The sequence below is a fragment of the Myotis nattereri genome, assembly GCF_964212035.1.
Source record: "Myotis nattereri genome assembly, chromosome: 1".
NCBI classification, from domain to species: Eukaryota; Metazoa; Chordata; class Mammalia; order Chiroptera; family Vespertilionidae; genus Myotis; species Myotis nattereri.
In genome coordinates, this window is record NC_138075.1 from 23,406,542 (window position 1) to 23,423,940 (window position 17,399).

At 58.4% G+C, this 17,399-nt stretch overlaps 1 protein-coding gene across 1 annotated transcript; it reads left to right on the forward strand.

Moving 5' to 3' along the window:
* Positions 1–290: 290 nt before the first annotated feature.
* Positions 291–16,620, forward strand: RPS6KL1 (ribosomal protein S6 kinase like 1). The gene is made up of 11 exons (XM_081106445.1): positions 291–344; positions 1,643–1,930; positions 3,137–3,261; positions 4,105–4,197; positions 10,002–10,049; positions 10,422–10,554; positions 11,789–12,397; positions 13,043–13,132; positions 13,293–13,375; positions 14,691–14,786; positions 15,098–16,620. The coding sequence occupies exons 2-11, from the start codon at positions 1,666–1,668 to the stop codon at positions 15,206–15,208; spliced, it is 1,653 nt and encodes a 550-aa protein (XP_080962571.1). The 5' UTR covers positions 291–344; positions 1,643–1,665; the 3' UTR covers positions 15,209–16,620.
* Positions 16,621–17,399: the final 779 nt, after the last annotated feature.

Sequence of the window (17,399 nt, forward strand, 5' to 3'; positions counted from 1 at the left end):
GTGCCAGATGCTGTTCTAGGCACTTGGGGGTCACCAGCGAACAAAGCCGGCGGAGGTCCTTGAACCCACCTCTCCCCAATCCGGCCCCCACCCTCTGCGCTCCGCCCCGCCTACGCTGCGACTTTAGGGGCCGGCAGAAGCCGAGCTGGGCGCTGATTGGTGGTTTATTCTAACAGCCAGAGGCTGAGCTCATCTGCAGCCAATGGCTGCCTGCACCCGGCAAGAAGCCTGCACCCGGCTGGAGGGCGCAAAGCCGGGGTCCCCCCTGGTGCAGGATCCCCCGCGGACGGGAAGGGGCGGTGGTGGCGCCGTGGCCGCGCGGACCGAGCTCCTGGCTCGGGCAGGTAAGTGTTTGCCCGGCTCCTCCCCATCCCTCCTCCCAGGCGAGGATGCCCCCTCTTCTCACTCCCGGCTCCCCTTCCTCGGCCTGACCCCAGCGGGGCGGTGCCCCCGCGTGCCTGGAGCTCACGGGCTGGACGCGCCGCTTTCTGTGTCCAGGCCTCGTCCTGCGGCTCTGCCCCCCCTGCTCTGCCCGCAGGACCGGCCTCAGGCCTCAACACAGGCCTCAGAGCGGCATGTCCTGTCCCGGGTCGGGTGGCTGGGCGAGCCCCTCCCTCCACCTCCTGGCCTCAGGCTGGCCAGGGTGCAGCCCCCCGCTGGCCCCGGGGTGTGGGTTTCGCTTCCCGCCCCACTCCCCATCCTGGTCTCTCCTCCCTTTCTCTACAGAGGCGGGCGTGCCTGGGATTGGGAGTTCGGGCCCGGCTCCTTCCCACTGGGGCCTGAGGGTAGGGGCGCCCTGCAGAGAGGGCAGGGGCAGCTCTGCTGGCCTCTCTCCGAGCCCTTTCCTTGGCCGCAGCCACTTCTCTGTCCCTTTGGCCACGTGTGTCCCACACGCGCAGAAGGAGCTGCTGCCCCGTCTCTGGCCACGTGGGCTCCTGGCTTCAGAGACGGAGACAGGAGGAGAACAGAGCCATCCCCTCCCCAGGGCTGGGTAGGCCCTGCCCTCCTTCCTCCAACTCCATCCATCTGCCACTGGGTCAGTGCCCTTGCCCACAGGCTTGAAGGCCTGGCTCTGTGCCCAGCTCTCTGCTGGGCGGTGTGGGAGGTCCTCGCCCCTGACCACACTGACCTCGGCACTAAGGGAAACAAAGCAGCGGCCGGCCATTCTGTCTGGAGCTGAATGGGGAGGAAAAGTGAGATTCCCGTGGGAGGAGCAGGAAGGGGAGAACAGGCAGGATGGAGGGAACAGTGTGAGGAACGGCCCTGCCTCGGCCTCAGAGTGCGGCCTCCGTTACGTTTACTGTGTGACAGACATGGGTTTGCTCTGTGCCACGTGAAGGCAGCTCTGGGTCACAGATACCTTCAGCTCTCGCCAGTGCTCAGCCCCTCGTAAGTGCTCAAGAAATGCTTGTTGAACTGAATTTGAATTGAAGGGAGGAGCCCCAAGCGTGTTCTTATTCTGTTACCACCACTTAGGAAAGACCTGGCTCCGTGAAAGGACTTTACCCACATTAGCTCTGACCCTGCAGCCCGCCCCCCTCCACCCAGGTGTTAGTCTCTGAATATTCAGGGGAGGAAACCCGGGCGCAAACGGGGTGTTGTTCCCAGCGGGGTCCTCCCTTGTGCATCTGCTCACTCCCAGGTCGCACCTGCAGGGCAGCAGCCATGAGCCTGGTGGCCTGCGAGTGCCCCCCTGGCCCCGGACAGGAGCCTGAGCCCTGCTCGCGAGCACCGTCCCAGGCCCGCATGTACCTGGAGCAGATTCGCAGCCGGGTGGCTCCGGGGCCACCTGATGTGACCAAGCGCGACTACCTGGTGGATGCAGCCACGCAGATCCGGCTGGCCCTGGAGCGCGATGTCAGCGAGGACTACGAGGCAGCCTTCAACCACTACCAGAACAGCGTGGACGTCCTGCTGCGAGGCGTGCACGGTGAGGGCTGGGCTGGGCCGCGCGGGGACAGGGGCTGGTGAGGGAGGGCCGAGGTGGAGCTCGTCCCTCATCTGTCCATCCGTGCCGGGCGAACAGGGCCCGCGGGCCTCTCCGACAGACACTGATAATAGCGAGTGTTTATCCAGCAGTTCCTGCATGCCAGGCGCCGGTCCAAGGGCTTTGCCTGTGTTAACTCACCTGAACCTCACGGTAACAGAAGATACTAAGTATGTTGTTGCATGGAGCTCCGAGTGCATAGGAACTATTTTTATTCCTATTTCCCGAGTGAGGAAACGGAGGCACAGGGCAGTGACATAGCTCGTGTGTAATGGGGGTAGGCTGATGAGTTGACCATGGACAATTACAGTCTCGTGTGAAGGGCAATGAGGAGGAAGTGAAGGGAGGGAAACTGAGTCCAGGCGCGGCTGGCCTAGGGGATGTTTCTAGAAGTTCAGATTCTAGTCGGAGCACTGAAGAACGGCAGGTGCACTGTCCAGCTGAAAGGTCAGGAAGAGCTCCTGAGAGAGAACAGCGAAGCTGGAAGGGGAGGGGAGGGGAGGGGAGGGGAGGGGAGGGGGAGGGGAGGGGAGGGGAGGGGAAGGGAGGGGAGGAGAAGGGCAAAGTAAGGCATTTCCAAGCTGGGGGAGAGGCTGGCCCTGAGGCCAGTGTGGGACCCGGGGCCTTGGTGGCCAGGCTCGGGTGGAGTCAGGCCCTGATTCGTGCTTCCTACCCTCCTGCTGGCCAGACCCCTCGGTGCCTGGGCTGCAGGCCTGTCCAGCAAATTCCTTTGTCTTCCAATCCTGATCCCTCTCTGGCCTTTTGAACACTGGGCACCAGAGAGTAAGGAAGCCATGTTCTCTGGGAGCTTCTGTCTCCTGTGAAAATGGACATGGAAATCCCACTCGGTCCCTGCCCAGGGTGTGACGGCGGCCAGCGAGGTGGTGGGTGCCAGCTGCAAAGTGCTGTAAGCAGAGGGTGACCGCAGCTCCCAACCCCTCCTGCCATCTTCCTTCCTCCTCCCCCGCCAGTCTCCCTCCCAGAGGAGGGGCTCAGGAACAGATGTGGGGCAGGGTCCGCTGACCAGCCTCAGAGTTAGGCACCCTGTCCTATGGAGGGCAGAGGGCAGGCCATGGGAGTTAGAACCACAGCCCTCCAGGGCCAGGGAGGGGAGCAGGGTGGGTCCTGGTAACCCCCTCCCCCCCACAGTGGACCCCAACAAGGAGCGATGCGAGGCTGTAAAGCTGAAAATCACCAAGTACCTGCGGCGGGCAGAGGAGATCTTCAACTGCCACCTGCAGAGGACCCTGGGCAGCGGAGCCAGCCCTGGCACGGTGAGGAGCCGCCCCCCACCCGTGGGCCAGCGGGCTGCAGGGCTGGGCGGCCAGTGGTGAGCCAGGGCTGCCCCTCCCCCCCCCCCTTTGGCTTCCTCTCTCTCCCACACCCTCTGTAGTTCATTCATTTTCCATCACTGAGTGAATCATCCCCAGTCCAGTCTCGCGCCCTCACAGCACACACACACATCTCCCCACCCTCGCCCACGGCTCATACACATGCCCGCATGTGCACGCACTTCAAGGCTCCCAGGGCTGTTTGTGTTTGAATGGGCCTCAGTATGTGGAGCAGACACGAATACCGCCGTGTGCACATACACATACATGCGTACATAGACGTGCACGGATGCTCTCCCCATATGGCTTTTCCTAACCCAGTGCACACGCAGAGGGGTTGAAAATGCACGCACACCTCTCATGCCCACAGGTGTGCACAGACATGCACACGCACCCCTCCTGGGCTCACTTTTCCCCAAATCACGTGCCTGGGCCACATGCCTTGGTCTTCGAGGCGTGTTCCCTGGGATCCACACGTTCCCAGGTTATTTCCCCACCCCCGGGAGCATCTGCCTCCTGGAGACAGGGAGGCTTCTGAAGCCTTAGGGACTCCCTGAGCCTTGGAGAAGGGCTGCGGGGAGGTGCGGGGGGGGGGGGGCTGGGTGAAGAGGGCAGTGTGGGCCCCCCCACCCAAGTCAGGACCAGCTTCTCTGCTAGCCTGTCCCTGTGAGGTGAGGCTGGACCGTACCCCATTCTTGCCCACTCCCTGTGCTCCCCCGGCAGCTGGAGGCCCTGCCCACTGCCTGGCTGAGGAGGGCTGGGGCCTGAGCCTGTCTCCCCTCGCAGGGTTTCAGCAGCCTGAGGCTCCGGCCCATCCGCACACTGAGCTCTGCCCTGGAGCAGCTGAGGGGCTGCAGGGTGGTCGGGGTCATCGAGAAGGTGAGTAAGCAGGGCCCTTGGTGTGGGAGGAGGTGATGTGTGCAATTGGGGTGACAGGTGGGCAGAGAGAGCAGCCACGCCCAGTCCTTCAGAGGAGACTGGAGAGGGGGCAGGGTATCCAGCTGTGTCCAGCAGCCCCCCATCCCTCCCTGCCCCAGTACACACCAGTCAGGTCCTGGGAAGGAAGCTGGGAACCCAAGAGGCAGGCAGCGCCTTTCCACAGCCCTCCAGCTCAGACACAGAAAACTGCTCCTCCCGGAGTCAAGACAGAAGCCTCAGGAGAAGCTGTGCCCAGGGCATCCTGCCACCCACTCTGGCTCACTCCCACTTCCCACCGGCCCCCACCCCGCATTCCCTCTGCACCCCAGGGCTGCAGCCGAGTCTCCCACCAAGCACAGCCAAGAAGGTCCCGTGGCGGGAAGGTGCTCATCTCCAGAAACCTGCCCTCCGAGTGTCCCAATCATCCAGGGCCTGGCAGCTCTGCCCTTTCTCTCCGGGCCCCACCCTCCTCCTCACCCCATCTGGGGCCCTTCCCCTTAACGCAAGGCAGACAGGAAGATAGGAACTGACATCCCAACCCGTACCTGGGACACTCAGAGTGGAAGTCAGAAGGACAGTTGGGTCAAATGAGATTGGAGCTGTCGGCATAAGAAACGTCCAAACCTGTGCGAATTTTTATGAATTTATTTGAGCCCAACTGATGACAATTGTGGGGAAGCAAAATCTCAATGGATTGAGAAAATGTTCCAGAAAAGATGTCAGTTTTACCACTTATTTTATACATTAAAATTAAAGGGGAGACCAAGGGGGGCGGTTACTTAAAATTCATTGGCGGTAGATGAGGGAGGCGGGAGAGCAACTCGGGGAAATCTCTGGGGTTGGGTAGGAAGTAAAACGGATAGACCCATACTTCTTTTGCCTGGGAGGTCACCGGGCGGGTACTGAGTAACATTTACAGCACATGGAGAGGGGATTCCGGGGACAAGATACCATGAGGGGTTCTGTGGTCTCCTGATCCGGTGGGAGGTTGTTCCCTGGGGGGGGGGGGGGGGGGTGTCTGCAAAAAAGATGACGCTGACATTTCAAAGGTATGTTATCTTAGATGCAAAATGACAGGCTCACCTAAGGTACAGATTGAGGTTTGTCAAGGAAGCTATAGGCCTAGGACGTGACGACCCCCTACGACTCTCCTGTGGTTAGGAAGCTTCATGCTCAGACCACCCTGTGTGGTTACTTCTGGTCCCTGAGCTTGTAAGGCCCGTCAGGCAGGCCTCCCCTGAGCTTGTCAGGTTTCGTCTGTGGCCCTTTTCACCCACAGAGCCAGTGTTCGATTGCCCTCTGCCCCCACCAAGGGCTGCCTGAGGAGTCACTGAAGTTCTTTCTCATTCTGGCTGTTTGTCAGAATCGCCTGGGGAGCTCCCCCAAAATACAGACGCCTGGGCCCCACCGCAGGCCCTTTGAGTCCGAATCTCTGGGGTCGAGCCGGGTATCTGCAATTCCAACACTCACGGGGGATTCAATGGGTCGGGAGCCACAGAGCGGAGGAGGCCAGTGTGTGCTTCCGCACACGCCCGAGGATGGAGTCTGTGTGGGCAGCACACAGGCGGCCAAGGGCAGGTCCTTCACCTCTCAGCGCTCGCCGGCCAGTGGGTGAGGCCCCTCCCCCCACGGGGTGATGTGGGAACTAAAATGAGCTCATTTAGGGGAAAGGCCTGGCACATGCTAAAACACGTGATGCACGTTTGATGGCTCTAGATGCGGGTGGCCAACGCCAGTCCGGAGGCATGCGGCTTCCCGTCCCCCAGCCTTGCTCCAGCGGCTCCTCCCCGGTCCCTGGAATGGACCCCAGTATGTCAGCAAGGCCCGGCCGGGCTCCGTCTGTGCAGCCCTGCCCTCCCGCCAACTAGTCCATGTGGCTGGGAGGTGGCTGCCACCCCGTTGCCCCACATGGGATCCCGCTGAGCCAGGGGTGCTGGGGAGAGTGGAGTTCCGGGTGAAAGGAGTTTGGCAAATAGTGAGTTGACGTTACACTACTTTGTTTTTTATTATTTATTTATTTATTTATTTTTTAAAGACCTGAGAAAAGTAGTGTTAGCTTTTAGCGTCTGCATCTTTTTTTTTTTTTTATGATTTTTTACAGAGAGGAAGGGAGAGGGATAGAGATTTAGAAACATCGATGAGAGAGAAACATCGATCAGCTGCCTCCTGCACATTTCCTACTGGGGATGTGCCCGCAACCCAGGCACATGCCCCTGACCGGAATCGAACCCGGGACCCTTCATTCCGCAGGCCGACGCTCTGTCCACTGAGCCAAACCGGCTAGGGCTGTTTTTTAAATTACAGGAGTTGTAGGATGCAAATGGGCACCTTGAGTTGCCAAGAGCGAGGTCTGTGACAGGATCCCCCTCATTTGCTTAAGCCCCGGTCACCCCTGGGCAAAGCGTTTTCGGAACCCAGTGTTCTGAGTCCTGCACGTGGACAGCAGCCGTCCTGTCTTGAGATCGCCCTGCGTTGTTCCTTTTTCACCCTTTCTTGGGCATTCACCTCACCTGCTCCACCTCCCTCCAGAGATCCTGCTTCCTGTTCCTGCGCCGTTCCCAAGCCAGGAGCACCAATTTCCCCAAATTAGGAGAGGTGTTCGGCAGCCTCGGGCCAGGTCTGATGTGCCTCACAGTGTCCCATTCCACAGCTCTGCCCAGGCAGATCCGGGCAGGAGAGCAGCGCTGGCCCCCAGCACAGAGCCCGGGAGGGCAAAGGGCTGGCTGGGGAAGCCGGTGCGTCCCCTGAGGTGCCCGGTTGTCGGGAGGGGGTCTCTAGGGCTGAAGAGGTACTGGCAGGCATAGAGGGTGGCAGGGAACAGAGGTGGGTTGGTCAAGGACTAGGTAGGCAGTCGGCCAGAATACCCAGGCGTCTGCCCTCGGGGAGCCTGGAGGCCTGCGAGCCGCGTCCAGGATCCAGGCTCTGAGTCAAGGATGGGGAAGAAAAAGGTCGTTCGAGTCACTTCTTGTTTTTTTGGCTCAAACACCGGGGTGTTTTTTAAAAAATGTATTAGTTACCAACATTTAAAAGTTGGCAGGTTTCATATAAACATCCAGATATCCTGCTTCTCCTCAAAATCCAGAGATCTGGAAAGGCTGGCTCGGGGTCCCTGAAGCAGCAGGGAGTGGAGAAGGGCTGCCCACTTGAAGGGACACCGGCCTCTGCTTTGCTCCCGTCCCTGCCCTGCTCACTGGGCTCACATCCCAGCCCCCATGGACCTTGGATTTTGCAAACCTGTTTGCAACTTTTGGGCTTGTTAGCTCCATGAGAGATTCCTTCTGGGATTTGGATACGTTGGGCATTTTTACAGAAAGTGCTCATGTGTTTCACCAAAGAAGCTGCAGCAGCTGCACCAGCCACATTTCAAGGGCTTGATAGCCACACGTGGCTAATGGTTCCCACATGGGATGGTGCCGTGGGGTTTTCCTTCACGGCCACAAGCTCCTCTGGGTAGAGCTGACTGTTAGTAACTGTCTTACAGAGCGTGAAACTGAGGCCACAGAGGCCACGTGACTAGCAGGTGTTGTGTCTCCTGTAGCAAGGAGCAAAAGAGGAAGGCGGTGTGTTTGTTTGCTGGGTTTAATGGGAAAATGCCCTGTCTGCTACCCTTTTGAGATAACACGAAAGAGGAAGACATTTAAAACAGAAACAAACAATTCCCCACCACCCTACCTCACTCCAAGATAATTACTGCTAATGTTCTGGTCGAATTCTTTCCAGATGGGTAGGTTTTCATGTACATATAGAGTTTAACCCACTTGTTTCAATGTCCTGATTGCGTTTTATTTCTCACTGCCCCAACCTTCCCCGCTGGTTTCTGGGCTCTGTGAATGATAGGGCCGTGTCCCGGACGAGGTGGTAGGAAGCCCCACTTGGCAAGGGACAGTGGGGAATTATCTGGGTGTCGGTGCTTGTGGGAAACTCTGTTCTCCTAAATGACCCCAGATTTCTTTTTCAAACATTGTACAGACTTGGCAAAGGAGCTGGGGCCAGGCTGGGTTCAGACTGTGGCTCTTGGAGGAGGAACCCCCTCACTCCTGCTGCACCAAGTCCACCGCCTTCATTTCACTGGTGATGGGGTTCCTGGGGCCCAGAGGGGAGGGCACGTGCCAGAGTGAGCTGGCTGTGCCCCCAGGTGCGGTTATTCTCCAGGGCCCGGGGTCAGCCTGCCTGGATCCAAGGCCTGGCTCTACCACTTTTCAGGAGCGGGATCGTGGGCAACATAACCTCTCTGAATCTTAATTTCTTTTTTTGAAAAAATATCTTTTTATTGATTTCAGAGAGGAAGGAAAAGGGAACGATAGAAACATCAATGATGAGAGAGAATCATTGATCGGCTGCCTCCTGCACGACCCTGTTGGGGATGGAGCCCACAACCCAGGCATGTGCCCTGATTGGGAATCGAACCATGACCTCCTGGTTCATAGGTCAATGCTCAATCACTGAGCAACACAGGCCTGGCTGAACCTCAATTTCTTCATCAATAAAGTGGATCACCAATAACACTCACCGAGTAGGGCTGTGAAACTAAATCATATAAAGCATTTAGCACAGAGTATGTGCTCCCTACCCAGTGGGGTTTCTTAATAATAATAATAATAATAATAATAATAATAATAATCACTAAAGATTATCGAGGGCGTGTTTGTGGCAGGCACAGGTTGCTGCTCTGCTTGAGTTGTCTGCTTTATAGAATCCTAATGACCTCCAGATGGGGCACTGCTATGACCCCAACTTGCAGTTAAGAAAACAAGGTTCAGAGAGGTGATGTGTCTTAGCAAGTGTGACAACTGGCATGCTCACGGCCTTTACATCCAAGATGGCATCAACCAAACCGGTGATGAGGGAAGGGGGCATTTGCGATCACTCTTTGGTAGATGAGGAAACCAATTCATTTCCAAGATCTAAGCCCAGTTCCAACCTGAGGCTGCAGGATTCACTGCCCAGTGGTCTGGCCTGCGGGCCGGGCTCCACCCACCACCACGGGGAGTGTCTGCAAGGAGTCACAACCTCACCCAGTGGTCTTGCCCCTGCAGGCCCCTAGTCTGGGCCATTTTCTGCCCCCCAGCATGCCCTCTCCCGTGCCCGCGGTCCACCCTGCCCACCACGAGAAGAGGCAAGTTCCCACCTTGATACAAGGCCCTGCCTCTGAACAAAACCAACGGGCGAAGGAGTGGGCTGCTCTCCGAAGACAGCCTCCAGAGAGAATTACTTAAAAGAAGGGTGGGCGTCAGTTGGGGAGGCCTGAGAGAGCACTCCCAGCCCAGCACGTGGGCACGGCTTGGCCCATTGGTGGTCTGGGCCACACTCTCGGAGCCTCAGCTTTTCACCTGTAAAATGAAAGATCAATCACGTAACTGGTTCTGAGGTCGTTTCCATCCATGACACCTTCGGGCCCTGCAGGCTGGGCCACTCCCCATGGATGTGTGCTCTGGAAACAGCTGGACAGTGGGGTTCCTGTCCTCCTGGGGCTCACAGTGCAGTGGGGAGACAGGAAATTAGACATCGTGTGATAAGGTTCCCCTACGGGTGAGCTTGGAGAGCACCTGAGGGCTGGGAAGGCTTCCTGGAGGCGGCGGCACATGAGCTAAGACCTGCGGGTCTAAGAAGGGTGGATGAGCAGGACAGGATTGATGTCCGTTTTGGGGCCTGCCTTTTCTGCCCTGCCTGTGGAGTGAGTCCGCCTCAGTGGAGGAACCTGGGGGCTGGGATTAGGGCCGTGGAGCCCCGGGAACTAGCATGTGCCTTGACCAATGCCTTGGCAGGTGCAGCTGGTCCAGGACCCAGCGACTGGAGGGACCTTCGTGGTGAAGGCAGGTGCCGCCCAGCCCCCTCCATTCTGCATTCCCCGTGGGACTTTCTCAGAGCTCTTAGACCCCGCCACCCTCTAGGGAACCCCCTACCCAGAATCTCTATATGAAGTCCATGCTCCCTCCAAATCTGAAAGCCACTTGTCCTGCCCTGAGTGTGCCCCAGCCCTCCAGGCACACACACTTCACTGCCTCCTCCCTGGCCCAGGAGGTGGGGGAACTGGATGGCATAGGGAAGACAGGGGTGAGGGCCAGGGCAGGAAGTGGGGGAGGCAGTTGCTCCTCAGGGTGGCTCCCCTCCCTCTTCCGGTGGCCACTGAAGCTGGGGCTCTGACGTCCCCTAACAGAGCAGCCTCTGGCCTGCCCCCTCCCCAGAGCCTGTCCAGGTGTCACACGGCGAGCCGGGAGCGGCTGACCATCATCCCGCACGGGGTCCCCTACATGACCAAGCTGCTGCGGTACTTTGTCAGCGAGGACTCCATCTTCCTGCACCTGGAGCACGTGCAAGGTGAGGGGCCTTGGGGAGGTGTCCCCTTTCCTGCCCTTAAAATGCCAAAACCGAGGGAGGGAGTAACTCCCACCAGGTGTGCAGCACAGACCAGGGCCTGGCCTTGCTGGAGGGTGATGGCCGGGTCAGGCTGTGTGGGCCCCAGGGGTGCTGAGGGGCAGGGACATCCTGGGGAAGATGTTCACGTAGGGCTGGCGAGAGGACATGTATGCAGGTGTCCCCTTTGTCACCATGTCCTCCAGTCCTGGCTCTTCATTTTTCTAGTCTGCGCCCATCCCTCGGAGCGCCCTGTGGGGGGGTGGTTCTGAAGCTGTAAGGACAGGAGCTGGTCATGTAGCAGATATTTATTGATCTCCTGTTAGGGTGATGAGATTTTAAATATATATATATATATATATATATATATATATATATATATATTTTGATTGATTTCAGAGAGGAAGGGAGAGATAGAAACATCGATGATGAGAGACAATCATTGGTTGGCTGCCTCCTGCATACCCCCTACTGGGGATCAAGCCCACAACCCCGGGCATGAATCAAACCCGGACCCTTCAGTCCACAGGCCGACGTTCTATCCACTGAGCAAAACCGGCTAGGGCAGGTGATGAGATTTTTTTAATGAGGTGCACATTCTAGTTCATAACATAGAGCAGGGGTCCTCAAACTACGGCCTGCGGGCCACATGCAAATACAAATATTGTATTTGTTCCCGTTTTGTTTTTTTACTTCAAAATAAGATATGTGCAGTGTGCATAGGAATTTGTTCATAGTTTTTTTTTAAACTATAGTCCGGCCCTCCAACGGTCCTAGGGACAGTGAACTGGCCCCCCGTTTAAAAAGTTTGAGGACCCCTGACCTAGAGTCATCACAGGTCCATGCCTGGCCTTCTTTTATTTTACTAACATATTTCATTGTACTATTGTCCCTAGGAATTTTTAAATATATATATGTATAAAATATATTGAACACTGGTAAACCAACACCAAAACCAAGGACATTAACAATAATTCACATTTCCTTAGGGGTTAAGCACCTATTTTGTGCCAGATGGGGAGGCTGGGTCCTCTCTAGGTGAGTGACAGGAAGGAGAGGTCATTCTAGGTTCAGGCTCCGGGAGGGAGGAGCAGAGGCGAGGACCGGAGGGCAGAGGATCCGCAGGGTGGGGCCGGACCCGGTGTCCATGCTCTTCTTCTCCCATCCCCATGCTGGCCGCTCCCTCCGCCTGGCCCAGGAGGCACGCTCTGGTCCCACCTGCTCTCCCAGGCACGCCCCCAGCAGTCTGGCCTCAGGTCTGGCTCCAGCCTGGAGGGGATGAAGGCTCAGCTCAACTCCCGCCTCAGCCTCCGGACCCCAACGCTGCTGCCCCCTGGCCACACCCGCCTGCAGGACAGAGTGCCGCTGGAGTCTCCTTGGACTTGCCGGAGCCTTGCCCCAGCGAGGGAGGTCCCACCCGTCAGACCCCAGAGAGAGGCCGAAGGTGCACCCTCAGCCAGGACCAGCACTTCCTGCTCCTCGGACCCCCCGAAGGCTCCCGGTGGCCGCCTGCACCTCCAGTCCCGGAGAGAACCTGGCCAGACCTCAGACACTGGGTCCCCGTGGGGGCTCTCTTGGGTTCGCGAGGGGGCCGGCCGGGTGCTGGGGGGCTGTGGCCGCAGCAGAGGTCAGAGCTGCCCCTCAGTGGACAAGGCCAGCCAGGGGTCTGGCGGGGGCGCCTGGAGGGTGAGGGAAGAGCAGGTCAAGCAGTGGGCGGCTGAGACGCTGGTGGCCCTGGAGGCGCTGCACGAGCAGGGCGTGCTGTGCCGGGACCTCAATCCCCGGAACCTGCTCCTGGACCAAGCAGGTAGGTGCCCAGGCCTGGGGGAGGGGAGTACGGGTGGCGGGGGGGGGGGGGGGGGCGGGCAAAGCCTCAAGATGGAGGAGAGTGCCACGAATTTGAGGGAATGGCGGAGGTTATCTGCTTCCCCAGCCTTTTTTTATTGTTGTTAATATATTTGTCTTGATTTCAGAGAGGGAGAGAGAGAGAGAGAGAGAAACATCAGTGATGAGAGGGAATCATTGATTGGCTGCCTCCTGTAGGCCCCATACAGGGGATCGAGCCAACAATCCAGGCATGTGCCCTGACCGGGAATTAAACGGTGACCTCCTGGTTCAAAGGTGGATGCTCAACCACTGAGCCACACCAGCCAGCCTCCCACCCCCCTTCTGCCCCCCAAGTCTTTTCACACAAGACTCTGCGAAGTCTCCAAGGATGAGTCTGGAAACAAGCCCCTTCGGGCCCAGGAGTCCAGGGCAGCAGCTCCTATGAATACCCAGCTGTCTCTGGGCCTCAGGGCTGCATGCCCCTAGGGAGGCCATGCTTAGTGAGGCCAGTGGCTCCTGCCTTGTGTTGGGGGACGTCCTGGAGGCCCCTCCCCAAGGCCCGCTGCTCAGCAATGACTGATGGTATTTTTTGTCCCCCTTCCATCCCCTGTGCACTGACGGGAAGGTCATGTTCGGCTCACGTACTTTGGCCAGTGGTCAGAGGTGGAGCCCCAGTGCTGCCGGGAGGCTGTGGACAACCTCTACAGTGCCCCAGGCAAGGAGCGGGGGCAGGGCCCTGGACCCCGTGCCTTTGTGTGGGTGAACCTGGGGGGGGGGTGAGGGGGACAGGGGATGGGCCGGGTCCGGTAGGATGAATAGAAGGGAGACCCACCTTCTCGGGGAAGGCGGGGACATTGGTGTTCTTGCTCCCGCAGAGGTGGGTGGGATTTCTGAGCTGACGGAAGCCTGTGACTGGTGGAGCTTTGGGTCCCTGCTGTATGAACTGCTGACTGGAACGGTGAGTGGCGGGGCAGGGTGTGGGGCCTTGTGGGGGTCACTGGGGACAGGGTGGCCTGGGCTTGATACAACCAGCCCACGTCGGGCTCAAGCTGCCTGGTGCTCCTCCCCAGCTCACCCCCACAGGCCACGAGAGACGCAGGGAGCCACTGCCACCCAGGCCGTGGGCACACTTGGTACCCCCTCCCCCATGCTAGTGGCTGTAGCTGGTGGGACTGCCGACGTCAGTGGGTGAGAGCTGAGTTGGGTGGTCAGGGCGGGTTTTGGAGGAAGGGTGGGATTGGACAGCGCTTCTTCCCCGAAAGGCGCCTGGCTCACCCCCTCAGCCGCTTCCCCCTGCTCACTTCCCACCCCCGACGGCCTCCTGGGCTGTCACCCCCAGACTTTGGCTGAAGAACAGGAGAGAGGGCCTCCTGGATGCAGGCCAGCCGCTGTCCGTCCAGCCTGGGTCAGCCAAGAGCTCCAAGTTCCCCCGGCAAACGCCCTTGCTCAGGATGGCGGCCTCTGCCCTCTGTCCACCCGATGAGCTCAGCTCTGCACCTGGGGCTGGTGAGGTCAGACAGCAAGGGAAAGGCCGAACCGCCTTTCAGCAGGAAATAGCCAGAGAGGATGCAGTGTGACCTGAAGCCCAGGTCGGACCAGTTCACCGTGGCTGCCTCCTGCTTTTGTCCCGTAGCCCAGGGCCTCTGAGAGGCCTGGCTGCAAACAGCTGCTCTCCCCTCTCAGCCTCCCACCACCTGAGCTTCTGGCCTTCCTCCTGGTCGCTTCTTGCAGCTCATCCTGACCTCCAGACAGACCTCCTTGCTCTCCACAGCTGCACCCCGCTGGAGTAGAGGCCCTGCCTTCCCTCAGCACAGCCCTGCCTTGGCGCGGCCGGAGCACGCCGTGGCCTGCTGCCAAATGGGTGGCCCGTGGATGGTTGTGTTGTTGTTTTTCTGTGTGAAGACAAGGTCCAATACTCATCCTGAAGTGCCGGTCCTGATTGCAGCCCAAGAGCAATGCATCGAGCAAGCTTAGAGCCAGACAGACCTGGGTTCAAACCCTACCCTCAGCATCAGTCCCTTCACCTCTCAGCCTGCTTTTGTCTCTCCGATGCGATACTTGTATTTCCTCTGAGAGGGGCCGTGGGAGTGTGGAGAATGGCTGTCAGGCATCTAGTGCCGCCTGGCATACAGTAGATGCAAAGCAGATCCAATGGTCTGCATTATCATCATCCCATGGAATGTGACCCGGGGAAAAATAAAAGCCTGGCTGCCGCTGGGGTGTGCAGACTTTCCAGGGGTTGCCTCCTGAGGCCCCTCCCTGTGTCTTCCCAGGCCCTATCCCAGAGCCACCCCTCAGGAATCCAGCCCCACACCCAGCTCCAGCTGCCTGAGTGGCTCAGTCGCCCAGCAGCCTCCCTGCTGACGGAGGTGAGGTCAGCCGGCCCGGCAGAGGCGGCTCCTTGGCCTGAGGGTGGGCGCTGGGAGGGCAGAACCCTGTGTGTGAACAAGCATGCTGCTCCTGGGTGGCTGATGTGGGTGCAGGAGGTTACAAAGTTCTCTATATGTTGGTGGCCAAACACCACCAGTGTGTTCCCCAGGGTAAAACTGGGGGTTCTATGGGCTGGGCTGGCAGGGAGTGAGCCCCCGGGGCCAGGGCGACAAGTCCCCGGAAGTCCGCCCACACCTCAGCCATGGGGCTGGGAAGGCCTGCCAGGCGCTGACCGGGCCTTTCTCCACAGCTACTGCAGTTCGATGCCAGCAGGCGCCTGGGAGCTGGAGCGGGCGGTGTCAACAGACTCAAGTCCCACCCCTTTTTCAGTACCATCCAGTGGAGCAAGCTGGTGGGGTAAGAGAGGGTGGAGCGGGCGATGGAAGCAGCCGGACTGGTCTGAGTCCCCTCTCTTCTCTTCGCCTGTCATCCTGTCACTTTGAGCTGACCCTCATCCTGTCACTCTAACCAGCGGCCTCTGCAAAGAATGCGGGTCAGCCGCCTTTCCTGCTGGGCTCTGCTCCCTCCTGTGGGCTCAGAAGCCATCATCGCCGCTGTCCCTAGGGGGTCTCCCCGCCAGCTCTTGGAGGAACCCTTTCTTGTCACTGCTGATGGGAAGGGACAGGACAGAGGTCACCCTGCTAGGTGGCTTGGGGCCCTCCATCCACCCATCAGTCAACAGAGACCTGTTGAGCGCACACCCTGAGCCTTGAACACAGACCTACCCCGTTAAAGGGTGCCTTCTGTCACATTCGCTCCGAAGTACTGACCACCTGCTGAGCCAACCTTGAGGTTTTGTGATTCGCTACCTGCCATGTTGTGCCCTACTCGGGACATCTCTGGAGACTTATCTCAGGATACTGGTCCACTGGCTTCGTGGACTCAAATTAGGGCTGCCCTGGCCGATACCTTAGCCGTGTCAATAGTGGCCTCTTCTATCAGACTCCTCCTGCGTGGGGTGGGGAGGCCGGGGACGCAGGGAAGACGTCTGTAGTGAGCATGCAGTGAGGTGGGGAACAGGGTGATCCACTCCCCCTCCTGCCCATGCCCCTGTCTTGCAATTTCAGACTCTGAAGAGCAAAAGGAAGAGGGGCATGGGGGAGGAAACAGGGATTAGGAGGAGGGGAGAGGGCACCTTTGCCAATTAGAGCAATTTTAGAAGCAGAATAAGACCTCCCCTCCCTAGCTAGCCCACTGGGGTGGAAAGGGGAGCCTGCCCCACAGGTCTGAGACCTCAGTTCAGCCTCCAGGCGGAAGCTGCTAAGACAAGCTGGACCCACTGGGATTCCCTTCTCAGGCATTGGTCCTGTTTACCAATTTGCATTTTAGTCTTGAGGGTCCACTCAATTCATTGCCTACTGTGACTTCATCCCCTTTTGAAATGAATCACAACACACAGAATGATTGCCCAGGCTTCCAGCCAGAAGCAAGATGTTTGGTCTCTGAAACTGGGATAAGTAGTTACCCCAAATACAATCCCCTCCTTGGGTTTGGGGGCTTTTTCCTCTCAGGGCTCACCCTGTCACTGGGGTGTGGCAACTAAAACTTTCACCAGACCTCTGCCCCCAACCCCTTGCCTTGTGTCTGCTATACCACCAGGTGGCGGCCTTGACACTCACCTCCATTCTGATTGTGAAGGGGGGGGAACTGGGTTGAGGGAGGCTGGAGTGACTTGGGCAGAGGACATAGGGAAGCACAGCGTGGTATGGTCCTGGTTTCTCTGGGGCGTGTCCATACCATCTTGGCCCCAATAAAGCCTGATGTTGCCCGTGGTGTTCTTGCCTCATTAATGCAACGAGAGCCACCCTGTCGGGACAGGAAGACTGGAAGGCTCCCCCAAAGAAGCTCCATGACAGTCAACAGTGAACTTGGAGTCCACTAGGAAGTAGGAAGCAGGGCTGGTTGTAGACCCACCCGCATGCCAGCCTGTGCCCTGCAGAGCAGCACTGAGCCCAAGGGGCAGTGCTGGCATAGAGGGGCACTGGGCTCCATGGGAAATAACAGACAAGCCTTAGAAGAGGGTCATGATGCCTGGGGGAGGGGGGGGGGAATAGTTTAATCTTCAGTGACCCCTTGAGACACAGTGGCTCCTACTCAGGTTAACGATGCCCTAGCTGGTTTGGTGCAGTGGATAGAGTGTCGGCCTGCAGACTGAAGGTTCCTGAGTTCGATTGGTCAAGGGCACATGCCTGGGTTGCAGGCCTGATCCCCAGTAGGGGGTGTGCAGGAGGCAGCCCAGCAATGATTCTCATCATCACTGATGTTTCTCTCTCCCTTCCTGACACACACACACACACACACACACACACACACACACACACACACGAGGTTAATGACAAGGTCTGATGGGAGCCTAGTGGAGCTTGTCCAGTCTTCCTTTGCTACACTCCCTAAGTCAGGCCAGACCACCTCCAACCACTGCTGCAAGTCCAATTTGCTTCTGGAACCTCTGGGCCCCATCTGTGCAGTAAACAATGCACATGTGGCACTGTGCCAGGCTCTAAGCCAGAGTCCTGTAGTCCCAGACCTTATGGGGCTTACAATCTACCTCC